Raw genomic sequence first — 27,379 nt, forward strand, 5'->3', positions numbered from 1 at the left:
GCCGGGCCGGGCCGCAGCAGCAGCAGCTGGGGCGGCATCTGGTTGGGGGAGGGCTGGGAATGGAAGAGCCAAAGAGTCAGCTCGAAAGCTTAATTCGGCTGCGACCGGTGGGAAGGGCTGGGTCCCGGGTGAGCGGAGAGTGCGGTAGGAAAAGACAGAGCAGGATCGCTGAGGCAGAGAGGGAGCCGCGCGGGGATCCTCGGGGGCAAGAGGAGAAAAGGGGTTGTGGAGAGAGGGGAGACCCGCGGAGGGGGAGCGAGGGAGAGCTACAGGGGCCCGCAGGAGCTGGAGAGGACGAGGGGAGGGGGCGGGCGGAGGAGGGCCGGGCCAGGACCAAGGCTGGGCGGCTCAAGCTCTTTCAGGGGCCGCCCCGCGGGGTGTGGTCGGGGGGCGCCCCACCCCGGCTCCGAGAGGGCCGGCCCGAGAGCTGGGTGGGGCGGCCGGGTGGGAGGTGTGTCCGCTGCTCGGGGCTAGCAGCTAGGGAAGGAGGGAGGTGCCGGCCTCCACCCGTCCGGTTGCCGGGGGTGGGGCCGAGGAGTGGCTGCGGCGGTGGCCAGCAGGTGACCCTGGGGGTGGCCCAGGGGCTCTCCAACTGCAAGCAGGAGAGTAGGGTCGGCTGGCCGGGAGGGAGGCACCGAGAGACAGACCTGCACACACTGACATACCGACCGACCGGACAGAGGCTGGAGCGCGAAGGAGGAAAGCGACCCAGAAAGTTGGCCTAGGGCAGAGCGAACGAGCAAAGTTTGCCTCCAGAGCTCCCCGGGCAGCCGGGAACATGGCGGCAGAGCCGGGGGCTCCGGCGAGTTTGGCGGGCGGCCGGCGGCAGCAGAGACGGCAGCTGGATCTGCGCTCAGAGGACTAGGGGCGCTCAGAGGAAGCGGCGCAGCCCCCCACCCCCAGCCGCACACCATGGCTCGCTGGATCCCCACCAAAAGACAGAAATACGGAGTCGGTAAGTGATCCGCGAGCCCGTGTCCTCTGTCTCCTGTGGGCTCCCTGGAGATCGCGAGGCGCGCGGGGAGGGGGAGGAGGGGAGATCTTGGCCCAAGCTCCTAGCCCCGAGTCTGCAGACCCGCGGGGAGGAAGGGCGCTGCTGATGACTTCGGGAGAGCAGACTGGAAGGCTTGGGTCTTTTCGGGAACGAGCGAGGTTCGGGTTCTGGACAGCGGCTCTTACCGGAGTGGCTCGCCCCGGGCTAGGGAGATGTTGAGAAGGGCAGGCTCCACTCCATTTTTTCAGGGGCTGGACAGTCGGGGTTCTGGACCTGAACTCCCTGCTGCCAGTGGCGCAGGGGAGGGAGTGTTGCTGATGGCTTGGGGCTTGAGTTCCAGAGCATAGCTGGGGTTCATAGGATCATAGGAACTGGAAGGGACCTCAGGGACCCTACCGTCCAACCCGTTCATTGAACAGATAAGGAAAGTCAGTTAGGGGCCATACCCAAGTTCACCAACTGGCAGTAAGAGTCCGCGGGAGAATTTGAATCTAGACCTTCTGACTCCATTGAACCCAAGAGGATTCCCCTCCTCCACCACTGCGGAGTCCGCGCATTAAGTTGCCCTCACCTGTTCGGTGTTATCCACGCGACTATCACTGACTGAACTTGGCATGTTTGAAGTAGGATCATGTGTCCCAGCTTTCTGGAGGCTTTCTAGTTTTCAGCACAGTCCTGGCTTTGCTTCTAATCCCCCTGGAGTTGGGGATTTGGGTTTGGAAAATTACACTCCTTTAGTCAGGCTTTTATGGGTGCTGGTCCTTTTTGCAGCCTAGTGAAGTCTAGGGACCTCTTCTCAGAATAACTTTTTGAAATGCCTAAAAGAAAATACACCGCGTCACAAAGGAAACTGATTCTGCTGAAAATGCGGTTTTCAAAATATATAGTTTTGTGATGGTGGTGTTGTTTTTTAAGTTCGTGGACCTAAGGTTTAGAACCGAACACCGAGGGGCCTCCGTCCTGCGTCTGGGATGCAGTGAACAGAATTTCTCTTACGGGGATTTCTAAGTGAGCCTGGAAAACCTAGGGAGGTGACGAGAGAGACAGGAAGTGTGTATGGGGTGTGGAGGGCTTTTGACCCGGCACCGAAGTCCTGATTCGAAGTCAGCCTTGACCAGCACTTCCCAAGCCGAACACATCTGAGCACATATGCTTATCTGGGGCTGTTGTGTGCAGAGGGTGGAGACTGAGTGCTCTCTGAACTCTGACTTCATCACCGGCTCACAAACGCTGGCCAAGAATACCTAGGCTCTCCCTCTTCGCTCCAGGTGTGGATTGGATCTTAAAAGGAAAAGGAAAAAAGTTACTAACTTAATACTTCTATTGTTCTTAGATCTTTGTCACTTTCTGGAGGACCCTCCCCCGCTTAAGAAAGAAAAACAATGAAACAAAACTTGTGTAGTCCCTCCTTCCGGGAGGTGCTTAATGTTTCACTCTTTTGAGACAGTCCGAGCATCATAAAGCTGCAAGCACCTTAGATGGTACTCAGTCCAAACTTCCTTTTAAAGATGAGGAAACTAAGGTTCTGGGAGCACAGACTTGCCCCCAGGGGGTGGAGTCTTCTGAAATCATCATTGGTCATTACATTCATCAGAATCCCCATGTCTTTGGTTGTTCTGTTGTTTCAGTCCCACCCAACTCTTCATGACCCCATTTGGGGTTTTCTTGGCAAAGCTGCTAGAGTGGTTTGCCATTTTCTTCTAATGCTCAGATTTTGCTTATGAGGAAAGAGAGACAAACAGGGTTAAGGGACTTGTTCAGGGTCACACAGTAAGTATCTGAGGCTGGACTTGAACTCACGTCTTTCTGACTCCAGGCTCAGAGCACTATCCACACTGCCCACCAAGGAAGAAAGGAAAGAAGGAGGGAAGGAGGGAAAGAGGGGAGGAGGGAGGAGAAAGGGAAAGGAAAGAACATTTTGTACTATCTGTATCAGTTCCCACAAGTCTTCCCAAGTTTCTCTTATTGGTAGTTTCATATGATCCTAGATTTAGTGGTTAAATGAGGGAGTTAGCCATAGAGGTCCTTGAATGATTCTCATTTTAGAGGTGAGGAAAATGAGGCACAGAGAGGTTCAGTGGTTTACCAAGGGTCATACAGGCATAGCACTAGTTGTGTAAGAGCTGAACCCAGTTCTTACAGACTCCAGTTCAGTATTCTGGCCTCTACACTGAGATGTTTCTGATGGGGCAACCATCTTCTCCTCCCCAGACTGTGGCAACCACTTGATTTCCATATTGGTTTGTTTTAATTTTTGCTACCACAAAAAATACTGTTATTTGCTGCCATTTGTGACCTCCTTGGGGGTATATGTTCAGAAGTAGGATCATTGAGTCAAAGGGCATGACCCATTTAGTATCTGTTCCCTCTTAATTCCAAATTGTTTTCCAGATCAGTTAGACTGACTCAGCTTTGCTAGCAGTGTATTAATTCGCCTCCTGGATTCTCACATTTGCTATTGTCAGTGTTGGACTCATTGTCCAACGTTGACAGTTCTCATTTATTTGATCACCTTCACCAATCTGCTGGTTACGAAGACTTCAGGGCTAGCCTCATTTGTATTTTTCCTAGGAGTGTCTTGGAGCATTTAAAAAATGATTGTTGCTAGCTTTTAATTCTTTTGAAAACTCTTCCCATCATGAGATCACATATTTAGAGCTACAAGAGAGCATAGAGACCACAGAATTCAGTCCTTTCATTTTACAGAAGTGAGAAACAGAAATTGCTAGGTTAAGTCATCAGCCCAGAGTGACACAGCTAATTAGGGTCTGAAGGCAGATTTGAACCCAGGTCTTCTGGACTCTAAACTTAACAGGCTGTGCAGTGAATAGAAAACTGAGCCTGGAGTCAGGAAAACCAGTACAAATCCTCCCTCAGAATCTAACTAGCTGTGTGCCCTTGGGCAAATCACTTAGCCTCAATTTCCTCAGCTGTAAAATAAGGATCACAATAACACCTACCTCAAAGAATTGTTGTAAGGATTAAACGAGGTTTTAAAAAACACATTTAATACAGTGTCTGGCATACAGTAGGTGTGAAAGTGTTATGTATATGTGCACGTTTATGTATGTACATATATACATATATCTACAAATGGTTGTTTCCTTTTTTTCTTTTCACTATACCTTAAATATTTAAATCTTGAAAATGAAGGATGAGGGGGAGAAGAAAGGAGGAGGAGAAAGGAGGAGGAGAAGGAGTTTTCCAGTGGGAAATGGATTTACTCTTAGCCATAAATTGTTGTGTGGCCTTCTCAGCTTAGGAGAAAACCAGGGTGGTGGAATATGTTATTAGAGTCAAAAACTATTTTTTTTGCAGGATGAGAGTTTAGGGAAATTGTGGGAAGGTATCTGCTTTTGGCTGGTATAATTAGTCTTATGGTCAATACTCCCAGTAATTCTTTAATGTAAGAGTGTGTGTGTGTGTGTGTGTGTGTGTGTGTGTGTGTGTGTATGTGTGTGTGTGTACGTGTTTAAGAATTTATCACTTCCTCTTCGGCCCATGTGTCTGATCTCAGCTTTCTTGGTAACTGCTTTCTTTACTGATAGAAGGAAGAAACTTTTCTCTAAAAGGCTGTGCTGGGTGCAGACTGGAGGACTAAAAATCTGCCTCAGTCTCTTAGGACTTTGGTGACCCCAGTCAAGTCCTTCAGTTCTTCATCTGTAAAAATGGGGGTACTGGACTCAATGCCATTTGAGGTCCCTGACAGCTCTAAACCTTTGATCCTCAGGTCTTCGATATAGAGTGATGAGTCTGGAGTTGGGAAGACCTGAGTTTCATTCCAGCCTCAGACCCTGGGCAAGTCATTTAACCTTCCAGCCTCAGTTTCCTCACATGGAAAATGAGTGTAACAGTGGCACTTCTCAGTGTTATTGTGAGGATCAAATGAGATCATATATATGTATACATACATATGCATATATAATGCTTTACAAATCTTAAAGCTCTCCTTAAAAGTTAGCGTTTATTAATGAAGTGATTAAATTATAAAAGCATGTATTGTGCCCCAGGCTCCATACGCAAAGACATATGAAACTGCCCTGCCCTCAGAAAATATCATTCTTGTGCATGTAACATATATGCAGATGAATCTGTCTACATATATACATAGATATGTGTATGTGTATGTATTATATGTGCATATAAATACATACATACATGTAGCTCCTCTGGAGTGGCACTTCTAGCTTGGCAAGGAAAGGCTTCCTGTGGGGACACTAGCCTTGAAAGTATATCCAGATTTTAAGAGGTGGAAGTGAGAAGAAAGAGCACTCCAGGCCCCCAAGGCAATCTGCAAATTTTGAGGAAAGGGCAAGAGGGGGAAGGGTTTCCTGGAGAAGAGGGCCTTGGAACAGAGTTTTGCAGGAAACAGGGAATTTTGAGAGGCAGAGGTAAGGAGGGAGATCATTCTAGGCACAGGTAGTACAAAAGCATGGAGACAGAAGATGAGAAATTTTTTTTCTACATCGTAATAGCCAATAGGTCAATATTGCTGCAAACTGAAATCTATACGAGGGGGAGATTTGCACTATCTCTAGAAAGGTAGTTTGAAATTTAGTTAGAAAAATACATTGACTTTTTCTTTTCTCTCTACCAGTATCTAATAAGGGAACACATAGTAGGATACTATGAACTAAGATACAAATACTTGTTCTGTCCTGTTCTACACGAGTATCTTATGCCTGCCAGGGCTGCGCTAAGGCCCGTGCCCTCCAGGAATTTATGGTCCAGTAGCCTGTGTGGGAATGAATCAGCATCACAGCCATCAATTTCTGTATTGCCTAAGCAGCATGTCTGGTGTTTTTTTGTCTCTATCCCTTAATGAGTGTTTATATTATAGTTAAAGAAAAAAAAAGAAAATTAAAAAAATTAAATTAATTAAATTAATTAAAAAATTAAAAAAAGAAAAAAAAGAAAATTAGATTGGAATCAGATTGTGAAAGGCTTTAAGTGGCTAAAAGAGATGGGGGAGAGGAGGTACCTAGTCAAGTTCTCTTTAAACAGTCACAACAATACAGTAGAGGAAACTCTCAACTAGAGGAAGTCACTTGCCTGCAAAAGTAGTTGAGTCAGAATCTGAACCCTGGTCCAACTCCTGTAGATTTAGAAAGGACAACAGGAGGTAGCTAGTTAAATGACTTGCCCAGTGTCACATAGACAAGTACGTATCTGAGCAGGGATTTGAATTCAGATCCATTGACTCTTTTTGCTTCAGTAAAAGCATCTTCTGTCAGTGCTTGCTGGAGAGTTAGGAAAATGACCTGGAGTCACTTCTTACTTTCGTCTTTGGGGGAGAGACTTAACCACTGAGTTCCTTAGTGCAGTAGATGGGTAGGGTACCAGGCCTGGAGTCAGGAGGACCTGAGTTCAAATCTAGCCTCAGGCACTTACTAGCTGCACAACCCTGGACAGGTCCGTCAGTTTCCTCATTGGTAAATGATTGGCTTAAACAGTATGTCCTTTGAGGTCCCTTCAGCTCTGGAACTCTGAGATCCTTCATGAGTGCTGGCTGGATATGCTGTTCAGTTCAGTTAAATATAACAAGCACTTATTAAGCACCTACTGTGTGCTCAGTTTGAGGATACAAAGATAATGGGCAGCTAGGTGGTGCAGTGGATAGAGCACTAGTACAGGAGTCAGGAAGACTTGAGTTCAAATCTCACCTCAGACACTTGATACTCACCAGCTGTGGGACCTTGGGCAAGTCACTTAACCCCAATTGCCTCATGCTGGGTCATCATCCTGATGAATATCTGGTCACTGGATTCAGATGGCTCTGGAGGAGAAGTGAGACTGGTGACCTGCACAGCCCTCCCTCCCTCAAAACAAAGTCAAGTGCAAGTCATGTTTCTCTGATGGCATGGTCTTCTTTGGCAACGAAGGATGAATACTCACAAAGATAACATGAAACAGTCCCTGCTCTCTAGGAACTTATAGTCCCCCTTGGTGCTATTTGAGATGCTGAAGACGCAGAGACAAAAACGAAAGGTTCTTTGTCCTCAAAGATCTTATATTCTATTTGGAGAAACAAGAAGTTCTTTAGGAAAGTGAATGAAAAACATACACATAGCAATTTCTTGGCATTCTAAGGGGCCAAGGGCTGGTATCAGAGTGGGGGTGAGATCAGGAAGAAAATGCCACCTGAGCTGACAAGCAAGGAGAGTCTGTTCATCTGTGCAATCCAAGAAGAGGACTGTGGTGGACTTTGCACTCTTTCTTTACTACTATGCTCACCCACTCAACCATGTTCTGTTGTTCAGAGTCACCCATGATTGGGAAGGAAAGCTGTTTTCCACATGTAGGCCTTTCTTCTAGCCATGGAAATGTTTTTGCTGGACAAACAGTGAAGGCTTGGGAACTTGTCTTTTCATGCTTTCTTTGGAAAATAGTTAGTTACCAACTATCCATTTAATATTTGGGTTGCTGAAAGATTTATTTTAAGCCAGCTTCCAAATAAACCATTTTCATCAAAGTTGGGTTTGGGAGATTTCTAATTTATGGAGGCTTTGCTGTATAATTCAATGTCTGTATGCCGCTGTCATGAATGTCTCCTCGAGGGTGGTAGAGACAGTTGGAAAACATTTGCTTCTTTCCACATTGTAAACCATTCATCTGTCCAAGTCCCACTGGTCTACTCTGGTTTAGTCTTATGGAATTGTTACTGTTTAGTCATTTTCAGTTATACCCAACTCTTTGTTGGCAAAGATACTGAAATGGTTTGCCGTTTCCTTCTCCAGCTCATTTTACAGATGAGGAAATTGAGGCAAACAGGGTTAAGTGACATTTCTAGGATCATACAGCTAATAAGTATCTGAGACTAAATTTGAACTCAGGCCTTCCAGACTTCAAGTCCAGTACTTTATCCATGGCATGACCTGGTTATTCTCCTTTGTTCTTGAAGAGGACCAAAATGACATCACCATGATAAAGTGAAATTTCAGTGTATCCCACTGTGGCTGATCAGACCAATATGAGCTCGGAATGCTCTACCACAGGTTGGGCACAGATAGTCCGGGTGAACATGTGGGATGGATACTCCAAATTTGTACATCTTACATTGCCTTTGTGCTGTCTCAATTCTGCTTTGCTCATAGAGCACAACACCCTTTCTGATGTGGGCACGCCATGCTGAGCTGTGCCAGTGTCTCCCATGTTGCACAGTCAAATCCAAAGGTCTTTGGAGAGACCTTGAGAGTGTCATTGTATCACTTATTCTGACCACCATGTGATTGCTTACCCTATATGAGTTTTTCCATAAAAGTCTTTTTGGCAAGCGTACATTTTGCATTCGAACAACATGGCCAGCCCATCGGAGTTGTGCTCTCTGAAGCATAGTTTGAATGCTTGGCCACATTGTTGTTTGGATGGCACCACCAAGCTGTTAGTGGATGGGATACCATAATTGTTGTCCTACAGGGTCAAACCCAGCTCTTGTAGTTATTTAGTGATCTTCCCTGATTAGGTCTATACACATTCTGAGTCTTTTCTCATTCCATTGGGTTCCCTTCTTTGCAGTGAGTGGGGAGAGGTTTATGCCAACTTCTGTTCACTTTAGCTGAGCTTCAAGTTCCCGAATCAAAAACTGTTGGAGCTGGAAGGGACCTTGGAGATCATTTAATTCAATGTTCCCGTAATGAATGGGGCAGCTGGATGGTGCAGTGGATAGAGAACTTCACTTGAAATTGGGAAGACTCATCTTTATGGTTCAAATCTGGCCTCAGACACTTCCTAGCTTTATGACCCTGGGAAAGTCACTTTACCCTGTTTGCCTCAATTTCCTCATCTATAAAAACCCACATGAAGAGTTGGACATAACAACTGAACCACAAAACAATTCCCCCCTGAAACAGGACCACCCTTCCAGTCATCCAGGTTGAAAGCCTTAGAACTATTCTCTTTCCCTCCTTTCCCTTTACTTCCTTCCCCCCATATCCAGTTAGTTGGCAGATTTTGTTAGTTCTACCTCTGTGACGTTATTCCTAAGGTATATGTCTGACCATGCCACTCCCTAACTCAAAATTTTGGATGACTCTCTTGCATCTAGATTAAAACGAAAACTCCCCAGGCTTTCTATCCTCCACATCATGGTTCCAACATGCTTAATCACACATCACACATCACACTTGCTACCATCCAACTAGACTAAATACTTGCTCTAGAACATGGAAATGAGCCTTTCACCCACCTTGCTCCTAATGCCTTGAATGTTCTCCCTTACTACTAGGCTAGTTGAAATTCTTCTCATCCTTCAATGCCCAGCTCCAACATAACCACTGGAAAATGATTCTAGATCTTCCTTTTGTCCTGACCCTCACAGCCCTGTCCTGGCCTTGCAGTGATCTCTTTCCCTCTAAATCCAGATTTCTTAACCTGGGGTCCCCAAACTTCAACAACAACCTTTGATAACTTATTTCAATATCATCGGTTTTCTTCATCATTCTACATATTTTATTTTGCATATTTAAAGACATTATTTTGGAAGGGGTCCGTAGGCCTCGCCAGATGACTGCAAGGGTCCATGACACAAAGAAAGTCAAGAACACCTCTAAATTCTCATGCCACCAGTTTTGTATCATGTCTTATACTCCCTACTCTCTCGTAAACTTCTGAAGGGCAAAGACTGTCACATTTATCTTTGTATCTCACTTGTTTCAATGAGTCACCATGGTCAAGTGATTTATCACCTAAAGAACCTCTTAAGTAGGATCTAGAATTAGCAGTGAAAGGGACCTCAGAGCCCATAGAGTTCAACTTTCTCACTTTACAGATGAAGAAACTGAGGTCCAGAGGGGTTAGGTAATTTGTCCAAGATCATACCGGCAGTGGACATAAGAAGAAGGATCTGAAGCTGTGTGTTCCAATTCAGTCTCTAGTTTGATTGGACACAGAATTTCAGAGTTGGAAGCAGTCCTAGGAGGCATCTGGCACCTCAGCCATTTATTAAATATCCATTACATGACATTCTTTCTCCATCATATCCAACAAATGGTCATCTGACCTCTGTTGGAAACCTCAAGGATGGAGGGAACCTTCTTCCCGAGGCCACCTATCCTTGTTTTCAGTTGTATGTGACTCTTTGTGATCCAATGGACCATACTGTTTATAGTATTTTCTTAGCAAACTACTAGAGTGGTTTGCCACTTTCTTCTCTAGTGGAAGAAGGCAAATAGAGGTTAAGTGACTTGCCCAGGGTCACATAGCTAGTAAATGTCTGAGGCAGGATTTGAACTCAGGTCTTACTGACTCCAGGTCCAGCACTCTATCCACTGAGCCATCCAACCTATCTTACTTGTGGAGAATTCCAACAGTTAGGAAATGTTTTCTTCCATCAAGTTATAAATTTCTGATGTATGCGCTTTGTTCCTGGTTCTGCCCTCTAGGGCCAATTACAAGAATTTTAATCCCTCCTTCACACAACAGCCCTTCAGACATTTGAAGACATAGATCCTGTACCTCACCTCCACCCCAAGCCTTTTCCAGGTTAAGCATTCCCAGTTCCTTCAACCAATGTTCAACTGGCCTGGACTTGGACCTTCCCTATTCTGGGTTACCCATCTCTAATATTCTACAGCTTCTCAGTGTTCTCCTTCTTCTGTGGTGCCCAATGCTAAACACAATACTCCAGATGTTGTCTGATCAGCACAGAGTATGAATAGTCTATTTATTTACCTTATTCCAAGAAGTTATTCACTTTATTGCATCCCAGGGTCAAATATATGAATGTAGCTAGAGAGTTGGCTCAAAGATAAGGTAGAATGATTAAATAAATGGACCATTTAGTATGATCCAGGGTGATGTTGAGAGATGGAATGGTGAGAGCCTCAGTAATGTACTCATAGTTACATGCAGACAGATTACCATGAAGACACAATACAACTCATATGCCAGCATGTCTTATAGAGGATGGAGATGGAGACCAACTAAGAAATGGGTCTTCCAAACCAAATCAGTATCACATAAGCATGGTGATTTCAATGTGAGGTTGGTAGGGGGACAACAGCAAAGGACATGTTGGATAGAATAGTTCAGTAGGATCATATTTTAGACCTGGAAAAGACCTGCGAAGAAACAGAGGCCATTCCCCTCTACACAGGGGGAATTTAAGGCAAAGAAAATTGAAGTGACTTGTGAAAGAAAACAGAGTTGACTAACTGGAAAAGATTTGAACCAAGTACCAAGCCTTATACCTGCATGCTGGGAATATTGCCTTCAAAAGACAGTTGGAAAGGGCTAGAAATGTCACATGAGGAAAAAAAATCACTCAAAATGAAGTTGACTCTATCTTAATAAACAGGAAACAATGATGTGTGACTCATTTTAGAGTTGGGTATCTGTGCACAGTCAGACCATTGCTTAACTAGAGCAAAGGTCAAAGTCAATAGCACATTATAGGGATAAATGGGAAAGTGCTGAAGGTTGTTAAGATCGATCCATGCTGGTATATTCTAGTGAGCTATTGATGCTGACCAGTTAGAAACATGGATAAAGGTGAAGACATGGGCTTGGGTTTTACTGATAGATGTTTAACCACTGTAAGGAAAGCATCATAACAAAGGCCAAAGGACTCCAGGAACCATCTCAGTCAGCAAACACTTGCTCTCTCTGTCCAGAAGAGACACAAGTCAAGCAAGGGTAACAATAGCTTGGACTAGTGGTGTCGAACTCAAATCAAAAGGGAGGCCTCTAAGACATACGTGAGGACCCCTTTGGGCCATTTAGAAAACCACATTACCATTATTGGTGTTCTATTGTATTCTGGTCAGCTATCTGGTGCAGTGCCAGGCCTGGAATCAGCAAAATTCATTTTTATGAGTTCAACTCTAACCTCAGACACTTCCTAGCTATGTGATCCTGGACAAGTTGCTTAACCCTTTTTGCCTCAGTTTCCCCATCTGTAAAATGAGCTGGAGAAGGAAATGTAAAACTGATTCTGTATCTTTGCAAAGAAAACCCCAAATGAAGTAATGAAGACTCAGACGCGACTGAAACAACTGAGAACACGACCTGTATTTTCATTTATTTTGTTCAACATGTCTCAATTACATTTTAATATGTCAACTGTACTCCAAGTTTTATTGGCTTGGACACTTCTGGCTCACACTATAGGTGGATAACAGATAAAGCATTAGTAATTCATAAAACAGATAAAAAACTGTCAATTCAATAAGTCAGTGCTTAAGTCATATCATCCTAGGAGGTTACATAGAAGAAATTAAGACGACAAATAAAAGGATAGTGGGACAGATTATGCAGTGATTTGATGGATCTCTAAGGATATTTTCTTAACTTGGAAAACAATTTAACCAGCCACATTCGGACTCTAGCTCAGTCTCCAGTGTTTTATGTAGGTCAAAATGGCACTTCAGATATGTCCACAAGATTTGGATGAAACTAGATGTATGTTAACAGACATACACACACACACACACATATTTATATATTTTCTTGCACCTCCAATATATTTAATTAATTTATTCTTTATTTATTAGCATTCTTTTTAAAGTTTGAGTTCCAGATTCTCTCCTTCTGATCCCTCCCTCACCCCCTGAGAAGGCAAATAATAAATTAATTCTATTTTTTAAATCATGCAAAACATTTCTGTATTAATCATACTGCAAAGAAAAAAAAGCAAAAAAAATTAAGTGAGAAAAATCGTACTCTCATTTGTACTCAGTTCATCAATTTTCCATCTGGAGTTGGATGGCATTTTTTCATCATGAGACCTTTGAAACTGTCTTAGATCGCTGTGTTGATCAGAGTAACCAACAGTTGACCATCAATACAAAACTGATGTTACCGTGCACAATGATTCTCCAGTTCTCAGTTCACTTTGCATCAGTTCATGAAGGTCTTGTCATGTTTTTCATCAACCACCGCTCTGATCTTTCTTGCTGCTGTAGTAACTTTTTATGGTCAAGTTGATATTGTTTGCTCATTTTTCCAGCCTATTTCTTGACTTTGAACTTTATGTTAAAGTTGATCTCTGCTCACCTCAATGTGGGGGGGCACTGTCCCAAGCTTTAGGCTTCTTCAGGTTACTGTTCTGGAGGTCTGTAACTTTTTGATGCTTCCAAGGTGGTGTGATCCTGGGAGAGGTATGGTCACTACTCTCCTGATCTGCTCTCTGGTGTTTATCCAGGAAGGGCCCCTGTTCCCCTGCAGGCACAAGTGCTAGTACTCCTCTTGACCCTGAAATTGTGGCCTAGACCTCTGCTCCTTTGTGACCAATCACAAGAACTTTCCACCCTGGAACTGAGAGCAAAAGCTGCTTATAACTAATGGAGTTGTCAGTCAATGCCAGCTCAGCTAGTGCCAGCAAAGGATCCCCTGTAATTTCTTTCTGATCCAACCTCCTTACTGTCTTTGGGCTGAGAGCCCCTGAAGCTTTTGCTGTTGCCACTGTCAAGGCTGCCTCTAAGACCCACTGGTGGTGCTGCTGCCACTCTTCAGGGTGGCTCCCACCATGGTGTATCAGACCTCTCCTTCTGACTCTTAAGTTGTCTTAGGCTGGAGAAATGCCTTACTCTGACCTTTTGTTGGCCCTGCTGCTCCCAAATTTGATTTAAGGCATTAGTTTAAAGTTGTTGGGAGGGTTCAGATGAGTTGCTGCCTGTTCTCTGTCATTTTGGCTCCCAGTTCCCGAGGCTATGACATTAAAAACAATCAGGGATCACTTTATATCAATAATTACCCACCCATACTCCAACTTTCTCAGCTCTATAAAATCATTATAAGAATGATCTTTGACTTGCACTAAATAATGAAGAGCCAAATGAGTAAAACCACAATAACGTTGTATATACCAACAACAATATTTTTTAAGAGAAATAAGTTATTTTGTTTATTATAAATACCCAGACTAACTGTACAGGGTATATGAAGAAAATACTATCTGCATCCAGAGAAAGAACTAGTGAATAGAAGTATGTATAGAATAATTTTACATATCTATATCCATTTCTGTCTAATGGTAATCATCTTTAGCCCCAGGGAGAGGAGGAGGGAAGAAAAAATATGGAAAAGAAGAATTTTATGTGAGAATTTTGTTGTGTATTTGAAAGAAATAGCAAGTTGAGCATAGTAGATGTACAGTTTCATGTACAGTCATCATTTTATTGTACTATGTCATGGAAATGACTATTTTATTCCATAAATTAAAATAAAAAATAGAATTGTCTATGCACATACCAAGGATATGCTTGATAAAAACATAAGGGGACAACATTATTATTTTACAGTGAACCACAGATGTGGAGTTACATTGTTGACTGACAAAAAGAAAAAAGGCTCATCCTTTGGCATGACTTCTAGAAGTATTTGACTCGTGAACTCTATAAAGAGATTTAGAAATGTGTATTCCTACTAATTTTGTCATCGTAACAGTGGCTTGGGACACTTTGGTGATGTCCTTACCAGCTGTGTAACCAGAGCTGAGTCACTTCACTTTATGAGCCTCCTGTGATGCTCCTTGTGAATATTCAAGCGCTTTATATAATTGGGCTTGTGAGTAGAGTATTGATCTTAGAATCAGGAAGGTCTAAGTTCAAATCACTTACTAGTTGCATGACCCTGAGCAAGTCACTTAACTTCTGCCTGCCTCAGTTTCTTCGACTGTAAAATAGGGATAATAATAATGCTTACTTTCTAGGGTTGTTGTGAGGATCAAATGAGATGCTATTGGTCAAAAGCACAGTGCCTGGCACATAGTAGGCACTATGGAAATGCTTATTTCCTTCCCTTCCCCTTTTCTCTCTGTGCCATATCTCTTAGCTGTTGTCACTCTCATAAGAGGCAAGAGATGGTATAGTCCATGGAGAACTGGTCTTGGAGCCAGGAGGACCTGGTTCAAGCCTTGCCTCTGATGTATACAAGCTGTTGGTCCTAGTTAATTCATTTAACCTGTCTGGTCGCCAGGCAACCCTCTTAGACTATAAATGGTATAGAAGATGCAGTAGTGCATTGGCAGAAGGACTTCCTACACCCGGAGTCCAATGTTTTAAAAATCATCGTCATCATTTTGGTTCTCCCAGTTCCATTTTGGAACCTCTTGGGCAGTGACCGTAATGCCCAACATACAACTCACACCATACTATAGGAATGACTGTCATTTTCCAAAGTTCAATCCAAAGGACTTTTGTTGACTAGTTTTTGGGAAGCAGAGAGTCAGGCAAGAATGGCAAATCAGTGTTGTGCTACTTGTTCATTGTTATTTTTTTCAGAGTAATGTACGGGCCATGTCCTCTTGTATCCTTGGCCCTTCTCCAGGGCTCATGCTATTGTCAGGATGGTTGGCACCCAGTGCCCAAATCGAGAGACAAAAGCTGGTTTTGTCTTTCTCCAGAGCCCCGTGCCATCCCAGTGTTTTCACGGTTCTGTTGTTCAGATGGCCTCCTGGTACCCCATGGAATTTCTGCTTGTGCCGTTTTTGACTGTCTTTCCACATTGGATGAAACTTCTTGCCTGAACAGAGCAGATGTTGTGAATATTCCATTCTGGGCTGCCTTCTTCGGGAGGCTTAGGACAAGCCTTTGATCCCTTAAAGCTCTTAACAGGGAAGAAAATTAATTCAGCCTTGAAAATAACTTTTCTCAACCAAAGTGAATAAAGATATATACCAGATGGCCAGAAGAACACAGGTACTCTTGAAGGAGACAGGAGGTAAGGGTGTAGAATCATAAGACCACAACCTGGAGTCACCTTTCAGTCTCATATATTCCAACCCCCTCATTTTTACAGATTGAATAATGGATGTCAGTAAGAGGAAGTTTCTTGCTCAAAGCTACCCCAGTAGACTATAGCTGAGCTGGGATTCAAACCCAGATCCTCTGTCTCCAGTGGTCCCTCCTCCAAGCTCTTGACTCGAATTGTGACCAGTGATTGCCCTGATCAGTCAGTCAGTAAGCATAATAGTCATTGATGAAGTATGTACTATGTGCCAGACATAGTGTTTAACACTGGGCTACAAATAAAGGAAAAAGACAATCCCCATTCTCAAGGAGCTCACAAGATAATGGATCAGAGTTCTTTGAAAGTTAACATCCTCTGAAGTGTTCGGGTCACTGTAAAACTTCTGTTTCTCATGGCTTCACTCTGCATCACTTCATACAAGTCTTCCCAGGATACCCTGAATCTATTTCATCATTTCATCATGATAGGAATGGGAGCTTTGACTTCATTGGCTGGGGACCTTCTGGATGAGGAAACGAACTGCCAGTGAATATTGGTACCTTCTCTTCCATTTATTTACCATTCGTTTGTTGTTTTTCAGTTGTATGCAACTCTGTGACCCCATTTTGGGGTTTTTTTGGCAAAGATACTGGACTGGTTTGACATTCCCTTTTCCTGGACAGATGAGAAAAACTGAGGCAAGCACGGCTAAATGACTTGCCTAGGTTCACACAGCTTGTAAGTGTCTGAGGCCAGATTTGAAATCAGATCTTCCTGACTCCAGACCCAGAACTCTGTCTGTCCACTGTGCTGTCTAGCTGCACACCACCATTTATATTATCAGAGAATTGCAAAAAACTCTGAAAGCTTAAGTGACTTGTCCAGCCAGTATGTGTTAGTGGGAGGACTTGAATCTTGGTCTTCTTGGCTCCAAGGCTGCCCCTCCCCATTATTAATTCTCAGAGCATAATAATGTTCAATGATATTAATGTGCTATACATTGTTTAAGCCTTTCCCACTCACTTTCCAGTTCTTTGTGAAAACAAAAAGTCTTGCTATAAATATTTGTGTACATATGTGTCCTTTCCCCTTGTCATTGAGCCTTTGAGGATGTGGGTCTGGTAGTGGTCTTGTGAGCCCAAAGGACATCCATACTTTGATGACTTTAGGGGATATGGTTCCAAATTGCTTTCCAGAATGATTGGACCAGTTCACAGCTCTACCAAGAGTATATTAATGTGCCTGTCAATCAGTCAGCCAGCCCACAAGCCTTTCCTGAGGGCTTACTATATGCCAATATGCTAAATGACTGGAGTATAAAGAAGGGCAAACCCTTAATTATTGCTGTGCAAATGTTCAAGGAGCTTTCATTCTAAGAGGGGAGACAACATACAAATGACTACATAGATATATGTAAACATACATCCACACACATACATACAAGATAACTTATAAATGGAAGATAACCTTCTAGGGAAGGTGCCAGCAGTGAGGGAAGGGCCATTGAAAAGCCAAACAGAAGATCTTACATCTGATCCTGGAAGTATCAGGGAATCACTGGAGTTTATTGAAGAGGCAGCAAGGTGACAGCTGAGTGGAAGACAGTCTGAGGTGGGAAGAGACTTTAGTCCAGAAGCCTATTGCCATAGTCCAGGTGTGAGATGATAAAGGCCTGCACCAGGGTCGGGGCGGTGTCAGAGGAGAGAAGGGGGAGTATTCATTTGAGAGATGTTTTGAAGGTCAAATCAGTAAGACTTGGCAACAGACTGGAGAGATGGGGACGGTGAGTGAGAGTGAGAGTCAGTTGGGGCTGAGTCTGAGGAACTGGGTGGCTGGCATTGCCCTCAGCAGGAGTTGGGAAACTGGAAGAGGAAAGGGTTTGAGGGGGAAGAGGAGTTCTGTTTGGGACGGCTGGTATGTATGAAGTAGAACCACAGAATTACCTTATGTTACCTTTTGCTTCTTAGTGATTTGGAGCTTTTTCCTTTTGGCTTTTGATGGTTATTTCCTTCGAGAGCTGCCTATTCATGTCTTTTGACCTTCAAGTCACTTTTCATGTCTCACAGCTTATATTATCATGGAATTTTAAGTCAGTATAGAACTTTAGGAATTATCTAGTCCACCTCCTTTTCCCCTCATTTTTTTGTTTGTTTAGACTGGCAAGTCATCCATGTAGAGAATTCCCATAATTTAATCTTAAGGGAGTCACATAGGAGCACTGAAAAATTAGATGAGTTGCCCAGGGTTACCCAACTGATGTGGCAAAATTAAGACTGGTTCCAGGTCTTCTTGACCCCAAAAAGGATCTGGCTTTCTCTCCAGTTCCATTGACCCTCTCTCATTTTACAAGGAAGACACAAACACAGAGAAATGCCTCTTCTGGCTCTCCAGATTTGTCCACCAAGTCCCAGAAGCTTATTCCCTTGGAAGAGCTTTTAGTTTCCCCTTCTGTAGTTGGTGAGCTCCTCCTGGAATCTCCCTTTGGAGCAATTGCCCAGACCCCTCTTGTACTCCTTCCCTGCTTCTGTTCCCCAGCTACACTCTGAGCTCTCTGGACTTCTCTACTGTCCTCCCTTCATGTGTGTGTGTGTGTGCGCGCGTATGTACGTGTTATGTTCAGAAGGACAAGTGCTTTTCTCCTAATCTCACAGAAAATGTCCATTGTCTTGCCAGGACATTTAATTACATCTAAAGCTCAGTTCCCTCCCTCCCCCACCCCTTTTTTAGAGCCTTTCTGAGAAGGCAGTGTGGGCTGGAGGCTCACACAAACAAACTGGAAACAGAGTTGTGGGTTCTCTTACTGGACCACTTGGTTTTTTTGTGGCCCTGGTCTTTACCTCAAGGCCCAGAAGCCTCTGGGGCTGAAACTTCAGCTATCAGAACATTATTGGTTTGCAAAATGAGAATGTTGTAATTTTGACCATAGTACCTCATGAGGACAACTGGCATTTTGAAGGGTTCTGGAAGTCCCTCTGTAGAGGTAAGGGGCAAGGGACATTATATAGTGATAACTTGACCATCAAAGAGTTGTCCAACATTTTACACCTGGAAGAAGGATGCTTAAAGTCCACCTAATACAACCCCTTAATTTTTTTTTTTTACAAAGAAAGAAACTGAGGCTTAGAGACAGCTTTATTTCTAACTCAGTATTTTAATCACCACACTTGGCTTATTTCTATCCAAGTGAATAGGACCTCCAAGATAGAACTTATATGATAGATGATTCCTGATTTTTCCTGCCTTGAATTTATTTTGTATCTAGTTGGTATTTATTTATACGTACATGTACCTGTTGTCTCCCTCCCAGTGGACTGTAAAATCTTGAATGTGAGAAGCCTATGGGACATCATTCTCCTTTTCAAGATGTTCACTAGCTAGTTGTTTGTGTATTGTCTCCCACATTAGACTGTGAGCTGCTTGAGAACTAGAATAGTATTTTGGCTCAGTATCTTTAGCAGGTAGCATAGTGCCTGACACAGAGTAGGTCTTTAATAAATGATTGGTGCCTGATTGACCCTGAGAACACTGCAGCTCAGGAGAGAGACTAGGACTGGATATATAAATCTGGGAGTCATCTGTAGAGAGATGATACTTGAGTTCATGGAGCTAATGAGATAGCCAACTGAGACAGAATTGCAGAGAAGGGCAAGTGTACCCAGGGCAGACCAATGTCATTTTCCTTTTTTTGGATGTCTTTGCCAATTTGATGGGAGTAGAATAGGACCTCACCACTGTTTTATTTCGCATTTCTCTCATCATGGATGATTTGGAACTTTCCTTCTCCTCTTTCCCCACTGCCATTTATTCTCACTCTAGGACCATCCTTCTAAAATTATTGCTTCGTTTTTCCTCTTTTTAATGCTTCCTCTCCCCTTCGCTAACCTGGTATTGACTGATTGATTTGAATGGATATCAGTCAGCAGGGGCATGGATAATTCAATCTTGCAAGTGATAAGAAAATACTTTACATCTGACTCGGACATTTATTTTGATTAGAGTGTTTTTAGTAACACATCAAAGGTGAAGAAAGGTATGAAAGTAGCAAAGACAAAGCAAGGTAAGTCTGAATTTCACCCAGGTATTCAGAACTTTTTTTTATTGATAAAAAAAACAAAAAAAACAGGGATGGGTTTTAATCTTTTTTTTCAGTCTCCAGTACTTAGCACAGTATCTGGCATATATTAAGAGGTTAATAAATATTAATTGATTGGTTGATTGATTGATTGATCTGAATCTCCCATGATAACCTCTCAGTGCCACCGAGGCAATGCTTAAAGATTTTACATTATGAAACGTTTGCTGATCTGTATCAATGGGGGGAATTTACCAAGTCATCAAGCGTTTATAAAGCATCTGCTATGTGCCAGGTCCATCACATTCTTCTTTGTGATACTCTTGTCTCTCTAGGTTTTGGGACCTCACTGTCTTCTGGCTCTCCTCTTACCTATCTGGCCACACCTCAGTTTCCTTGGAAACATGTTCATCCAGCTTATGCCCATTGATCATAGCTGTCCCACAGGGCTCTGTCCTGGTCTCTCTTCTCTTCTCCTTCTCAACTATTTTGCTTAGTGATCTCATCCACTCCCCAGATCCAATGATTATGTCTATGCAGAATGACTCTCAGATCTACTTATCCAGTGCTAACTTCACTGCTGATCTACAATCTTCAGCTGCCTAGTGGATATATCAAACTGGAAGTCCCATAGACATCTTAAACTTAACGTGTCCAAAACTGACCTCATCTTTTCCGTCCAAACCCTCCTCTCTTCCTAAATGTCCTGTTGTTGAGGGCATCCTTGTGCTTTCCACTCAACCAGGCTCAAAAGCTAAGTATCATCCTAGCTTCTGAGCTCTCTCTTATCTTGGACATCCAATCTGTTACCAAGGCCAGTTGATTTATTTTACATTCATAGCATCTGTCTCTTATGCCCCCTTCCCTTTTCTGACATGGTCACCACCCTGGTTCAGGCCTTCCTCCCCCTCTTACCTGGACTATTGCAATGGCGGCTGCTTGGTCTCCTTAACTCAGGTCTCTCCCCACTCCAGTCCATCTTCTTCACTCAGCTGTCAAAAGGATCTTCCTAATGCTCAGGTCTGACAATGTCACTACCTCCCCATCTTCCCAATAAATTCTAGTGGCTCCCTCTAAGCTCCAGAATCAAATATAAAAATCTCCTGTTATTTAAACTCCTTATAACCTCCCTCCCCAATCTGTCTTTCCAGTCTTCTTACGTCCTATGCCTTTCCTCCACCCTATGCTTTTACTTTGTGATCCACTGAAGGGAATGAGGGAATAAGCATTTACATAGCACCTACTATGTGCCTAGAACTGTGCTAAGTGTTTTTACAAATGTTCACATTTGATCCTCGCATCAATGCCTGTGAGATAGATGCTATTACTATCCCTATTTTATAGCTAAGGATATTGAGGAAAACAAAGGTTAAGTGACTTGCCCAGGGTCACACAGCTCATAAGTACCTGAGACTGGATTTGAACTGAGTGCCATAGAATCAATACTTTCAAATTGTGGTGCTGGAGAAGTCTTTTGAGAGTCCTGTGAACAGCAAAGAGATCAAATCAGTCAATACTTAAATAAATTAAGTCAGATTATTCACTGGAAGGTCAAATACTGAAGCTAAAGCTTAAATTCTTTGACCACATAATGAGAAGATGGAATTTTTTGGAAAGACTCTGATGTTAAGAAAGATTTGAAGGCAAAAGGAAAAGGGGACAGCAGAGGAAGAGATAGATGGATAGAGACTGTCATGGAAACAATGAACAAGAAAGAGCTTGGACAGACTTTGAGAGATAGCGGAGGACAGAAGGGCCTGGTGTGCCATGGTCCATCTGGTCACGAAGAGTCAGACACAATTGAACAACAGACTTCCTGACTCCAGGCCCAGCACCCTCTCTACTGTGCCACCAGCTACCACCAGCCCACTCAATCTTCCTCCATCTCCAAACTCTGGCCATTTTCCTGGCTGAAATCCATGCATGCTATGCTCTCCCTCCTCGTTTCCATCCCCAGACTTCCTTGGCCTCCACCAGGTTGCAGCTAAAATCTCACCTCTTCCATGAAGCCTTTCCTCATTCCCCATAATTGTATGATTTTCCCTCTGTTTCCAAGTTGTTCTGGACATAGCTTTAAGTTGTTGGCATATTGTCTTTCCTATCAGAGTGTAAGCATTTTGAGAGCAAAAGCTGTATTCTGCCTTTCCTTGTATCCCCACCACATAATAGGAGCTTAAAACTAAACCCTGGGGATACAGAGAAAGAAAAAAAGGAGCTCCTATCCTTGAGCAGCTCACAATATGAGAAGCCAACATACAAACAAGGATATACAAATCAGATATGTACAGATAAATTATAGATAGTCTCAGAGGGAAGGCACTAGCATCATGAAACATTAGAAAAGGCTTCTTCCTGCAGAAGGTGGAATTTTAGCTGAGGAATTTTGAAGGAAGCCAGGAGATGGAGGGGAGGAGGCTGAAAGTTCCAGTCAGGCATCCAATGGAAATGTGCAGTCAGGAGATGGAGTGTCTTGATTAAGAAATAGTAAGGAGGCTGGTGTCCCTGGATCTCTGGATCTCAAAGAGGAATAAGGACCAAGAAGAGTGAACTAGAAAGGTAGGAGGGATCAATTGATGAAGTGTTTTAAGTCCCCTGTGACAATAAATTCACACAGGTCTGGACCAAAATCAAACTCTCAGTATACAGATATGATGCGTTTGTTTGGAGTTTTGGTGACTTAGCTCAGGTCACCCAGGAAGTACATATCAGATGTGGGAACAAATCTATTGTTTTCTTAAGTCACATGTATTCTGTGTAACTTACACTTTTGGAAAAAAGAAATCTAATTATAAGTGGTATCATTATGTTTGATGCCAGTGTTCTCAAATATTAGCCACTCATTCATTGATTCATTTGTTTTCTTCTTTTTTTAGTTCAAACTTAAGATTTCTGTAGGCATTTCCTGGTATGGAAAACCACCCAAGTCATGAAGATCAGTGACTTATTTACACCTTTTATGTCTTAAAGAGTGACCTGAAGAACAGAAACCTAGTTCTTCCTGACTTAGGCCAACTCTTTATCCAACTCATGATGTAGACTCAACATAATAGTAAGAGCTGCCATTTCTATATATTGTTTTTTGTTGTTCAATCATGTCCAACTCTTTATGATTCCATTTGGGGTTTTCTTGGCAGAGATATTATAGTAGTTTGCCATTTCTTTCTCCAACTCATTTTACAAATGAGGAAACTGTGTCAGATGGGATTAAGTGACTTGCCCAGGGTCTTACAGCTCATAAGTGTCTGAGGCCAGATTTAAACTCAGGAACATGAGGCTTCCTGACTTCAGGTCCAGCATGGTGTCCACTGTATCACCTAAGTAAATAACCTCATTTTATCTAATGATATGCTAAGGCATATTTTTTTTCTGGTCAGAAGCCCAACCCAGATATGTATTTCTCAGCAGTTTGTGGCCACATAAGATTCTGGAAATCCATGATATTTTTCCATATTTCAAAAACTTGTGATTTCTTTAATAAGGTTACTCTCTCCACAGATGCAGATTATCACTCATCTATGACTTTATGTTTCTTTGAGAGTGTTGTAGCCAAAAAAAAAATTCATCTACTTGTGACCAACCTGTCAATGAGCTTTTTTTCAACTTAGGTGGTCCTGGGGGAGCAACCAGTTCACACTGCAAGCTCTTCTGACTTGGGTAGGACTGCTAGAGTTTCACCAGCTTAGCCTTAGAAATCCCAGGGTGTCACTTTCATTGAATGAGAAATTTATTGAGGCCAGAATGGTGTGGTAGAAAGAGCTCTGTGATGATAGCTGATATGTGTGTGGGGAGGGGGGGGAAGGGAGGTGGGGAGTTTGGACTTGTTTTGTCTCTCCAAGAAGGCAGAACTTAGAGGTGGGTTAAAGCTTCAAAGAGGTAATATTTGGCTTGATTGTAACAGAAATATTCTAAAAATTAGAGCTGTCTACATGTGGAGTTAGTTGTCTCCACATCTTTAGAAATCTTTGAGCAGAGTCTTGGGGAAAAAAGTTTCATCATTAGTCCTCTAGAAGTAGGGTTCATCATCACACTAGTCAAAGTTCTGAAGTCATTCAAAGTTGTTTGCCTTTACCATAGTGTTTTCATTGTATGAAATGTTTCCTATTCTGCTCATTTCACTCTGTGTCAGTTAATATAACTTTTCCCAGGTTTCTCTGAAACAATCTGTTATTTCTTACAGCACAATAGTATTCCATCACATTTATGTACCATAACTTTTTCAGCCATACCCCATTTGATAGGCACCCCCCTCTGTTTCTAATTATTTGCTATTGTGAAAAGAAATGTTAATATTATTATTATGCATCATTAGAGTTTGTTTTTCTTAGCACTAAGCCCTCTATAATCTACCCTCCCTTTAATTCCTTCTTTTCCTTTTCGTTCCGATTTTTCTGTTGAGTGAAATGTGTTTTTGTACCCACTCTATGTGTGTGTTCTTTCTTCCTTTGATGAGTTCTGATGAGAGATATCAACCATTCTTCCTGTTGTACAACCTGATTATATGAGAAATGTTTCCTAACTCTTTAAAAATTATTCAGTATTTGATTTTTCCTCAATTACATGTAAAAAACAATTTTAACGTGGTTTTTTAAATTTTCAGTTCCAAATTCTCTCATTCCTTCTCTCCTATATTCCCTCATTTATAAGGTAAGCAATTTAATAAAGGTGATACATCTTTAGTCATGAGAAACATTTCCATATTTGTCATGTTGTGAAAGAAAACACAATCCAAAAAGAAAAAAAAAGTATGTTTTTATCTGCATCCAGACTCCATCAGTTCTTTTTCTGGAGACAGATAGCATTTTTCATCATAAGTCTTGTCAGAATTGTCTTACATTATTGGTTGCTGAGAATAGCTAAGTCATACATAGTTGATCATTGTACAATATTACGGTTAATGTATACAGTGTTCTCCTGGTTCTGTTCATTTGACTTTGCGTCAGTTCATGTAAGTCTTTCCAAGTTTTTCTGCGAGTATCCTGCTCATCATTTTTTATGGCACAGTGGTATTCTATCATATACACACCTTGTTCAATCATTCCCCAATTGGTAGGTATCCCATCAATTTCCATTTCTTTGCCATCACAAAAAGAACTGCTATAAATATTTTCGTACATATAGGTCCTTTTCCCTTTTGTTGTTTTATCTCTTTGGGATACAGACCTAGTAGTGATATTTTCCTAACTTTTCTCTCTTTCCTGCATCAGCATATTCCTCTTCTCCCTTTCTATTTTTTCTTTTAAGATAATCAAAAGGTAACAGATTCAGTTAGATTCCCTGTGTGGCCCCTACTGACAATAGGGTTCAGACGGGACCCATATTATCATCTCCTCATGTTAGAATGTAAGCAGTTTGTTCTTACTTAGTCCCTTAAGGTTGTTTGTCAGTGTGTACATTTTTATGTTTCTCTTGACTCCTGTATTTGCATTTCACAGTTTCTACACAGTTCTGGTCTTTTCTTCACAATGCTTAGGAGTCTTCTTTTTCATTAAAGGTCCATTTTCCCCACTAGGATTATACACATTTTCTTCTGGGTAAGTTATTCTTGGTTACAATCCTTTGCCTTTGGAAATATCATATTCCAAGCTTTCTGATCTTTTATTGTAGTGGTTATTAAATCACGTGTGATCTTGACTGTGGCTTGTTTGGTTTTTGTAATTTGAATTGTTCCCTTTTTATTGCTTGTACTATTTTTTTCTTTGACCTCAAAGCTTTAGATTTTGATTCCTTTGAGTTATTATCTTGAAGTTTCTTTTAGGAGGTGACTGGTGCATTCCTTCTTTTTTTTACTTTGCCCTCTGGTTCTAAGAGATCTGAGAAGTTTGTTTTTTTTTTTTTAACGATTTCTTAAAATATGATAGCTAGATTCTTTTTCCAGTCATTACTTTCATGCAGTCTAGTGTTTCTTAATTTTTTTCTCAATCTATTTTCCAGTTCAGTATTTTTTCCCTACAAGATACCGTATGTTTTCTTTTATTTTTCCAGTGTTTTGACTTTATTTTAATATTGTTTTTGTGGAGTCATCAGCTACTACTTGGTCTGTTCTAGTTTTCAGTGAGCTTAATGCTCGTCCCTCTTGTGCTAAGCTGTTAATTCCTTTTTCCAGTTCTTTTCCCCCCATAGCTCTCATTTCTTTTCTAATTTTTGCTTCTCATTCTCTCATTACATTTATATTTTTTCAACGTAAGAAATATTGCTTCATGTTTTCTAGGGATATTAGCTGAATTTCTTGCCAAGCTGTGTTTTATTTGGATTCTTTGCTCATAGATGTTTTGGAGTAATTTTCTTCTTCAGGGTTTGTGTCTTTAATGTCTCTGACAACATAACGGTTTTTTATGGTGAGATTCTTTTTTTGCTTACTCATTCTTCCAGCCTATTTCCTGACTTCAAATATTATGTGAGAGCTGCGTTCTTTATGCTTCTGGAGGGAATATCTGGGCTGGTCTTGCTTGGTGCCAAGCATTATGGTCTTCCAGGATTTCAGTGATCTTTGATAGGCTTCTGACTTTTGTGGAGATTGGTTCGGAGATCCTGCTCTGCTCCTGCATCTGAGACACACAGCTCCTGATTTCTTCTGAGTTTGCTTCTTTCTTAATGTGCAGTCTAGGGACCCAGACCTCTCCAGTTTGGAAGGCCATGCCAGGCACAGCTCCCCTCCTCAGTCTACCCTGGAACTGAAACTTGGGACTTGGTAGTGAGTGACAAAACTGTCAATTAGCATCTGTTCCTGCACCCCATCCCAGCTTGGACCTCTGCTGGATTTGTGACCCTGCTTGCCTCTTCTTGTACTAGACATGATTGACCCCTGCCCAGGGCATAATTTCAATGTCAAAAGGCATCTTTGTCTGCCTATATTGACTGGAAAAATGACTGATTCTTTTGAATTTTCTGATCAGGTTGGAAAAATCACTGAGATTGATTCTTTTTTGAATTTCCTGATCAGGTTTCAGTTTGGTGTATTTTCTGGATCAGTTTAGAAGAGTTTGCTGGTGTTTTTTACTTTTATTTTTAGAGAGAGGGTAAAGCTCACTGTATATTGTTCTACTATTCTATCATCATGGGGCTAACCCCATCTATTATTATTTCTTAAGGGTGATATCCCATATTTAGGATGGTAACAGAGGCCCATGGATGGTAGGGTTTACCCAAAGTCATCACCTTTCTTTATCTCATTAAATTCCTTAGAGATATACTTAGCACTGGGATCTCTGAGTCAAAAGCTATGGATGTTTTAGTCACGGTCTTTGCTTAATTCTGAATCACTTTCCAGAACAGTTGAACCAGTGATTCCATCAATAGTGGATTAGTGTGCCTATCTTCCTACAGTACCCCCAGCATTGACTGGCATTATCTTTCATTGTCTTTTACATTTCCCTCATAGTGATTTGGAGCAACCTTTTCATATGGTTATCCCTCTTCTGCAGTTTGTCTTTTGAGAATTACTTGTTCTTGCATCTTTTCACCAATCTTCCTGCTTTCCAACAGTCACCGAAAGGTTAATAAACTTCAGGAGAGAGACACACACTCTCTGATCAATTCCTTCACAGTACCAATTAACTTTGATGTTTACCCTTAACTTGTTGGAGGAAGAAGTTTTATTTCTGAGTTGCTGGCATCTTCTTCGAGGTGAAATTTTCTTAACTATATGC

General features: G+C 42.2%; 1 protein-coding gene across 2 annotated transcripts in view; it reads left to right on the plus strand.

Annotated features, from left to right (window-relative positions):
- The first annotated feature begins 568 nt into the window (after nucleotides 1-568).
- Nucleotides 569-27,379, plus strand: part of DOCK5 (dedicator of cytokinesis 5) — a 247,758-nt gene continuing 220,947 nt past the window's right edge. For both annotated transcript variants that reach the window (XM_072636751.1, XM_072636826.1), the window contains exon 1: nucleotides 569-955. In XM_072636751.1, the coding sequence (XP_072492852.1) occupies nucleotides 913-955 (43 nt within the window). In that variant the 5' untranslated portion in view covers nucleotides 569-912. The remainder of the gene's footprint in view (nucleotides 956-27,379) is intronic.

Source organism: Notamacropus eugenii, chromosome 1 (assembly GCF_028372415.1).
Source record: "Notamacropus eugenii isolate mMacEug1 chromosome 1, mMacEug1.pri_v2, whole genome shotgun sequence".
NCBI classification, from domain to species: Eukaryota; Metazoa; Chordata; class Mammalia; order Diprotodontia; family Macropodidae; genus Notamacropus; species Notamacropus eugenii.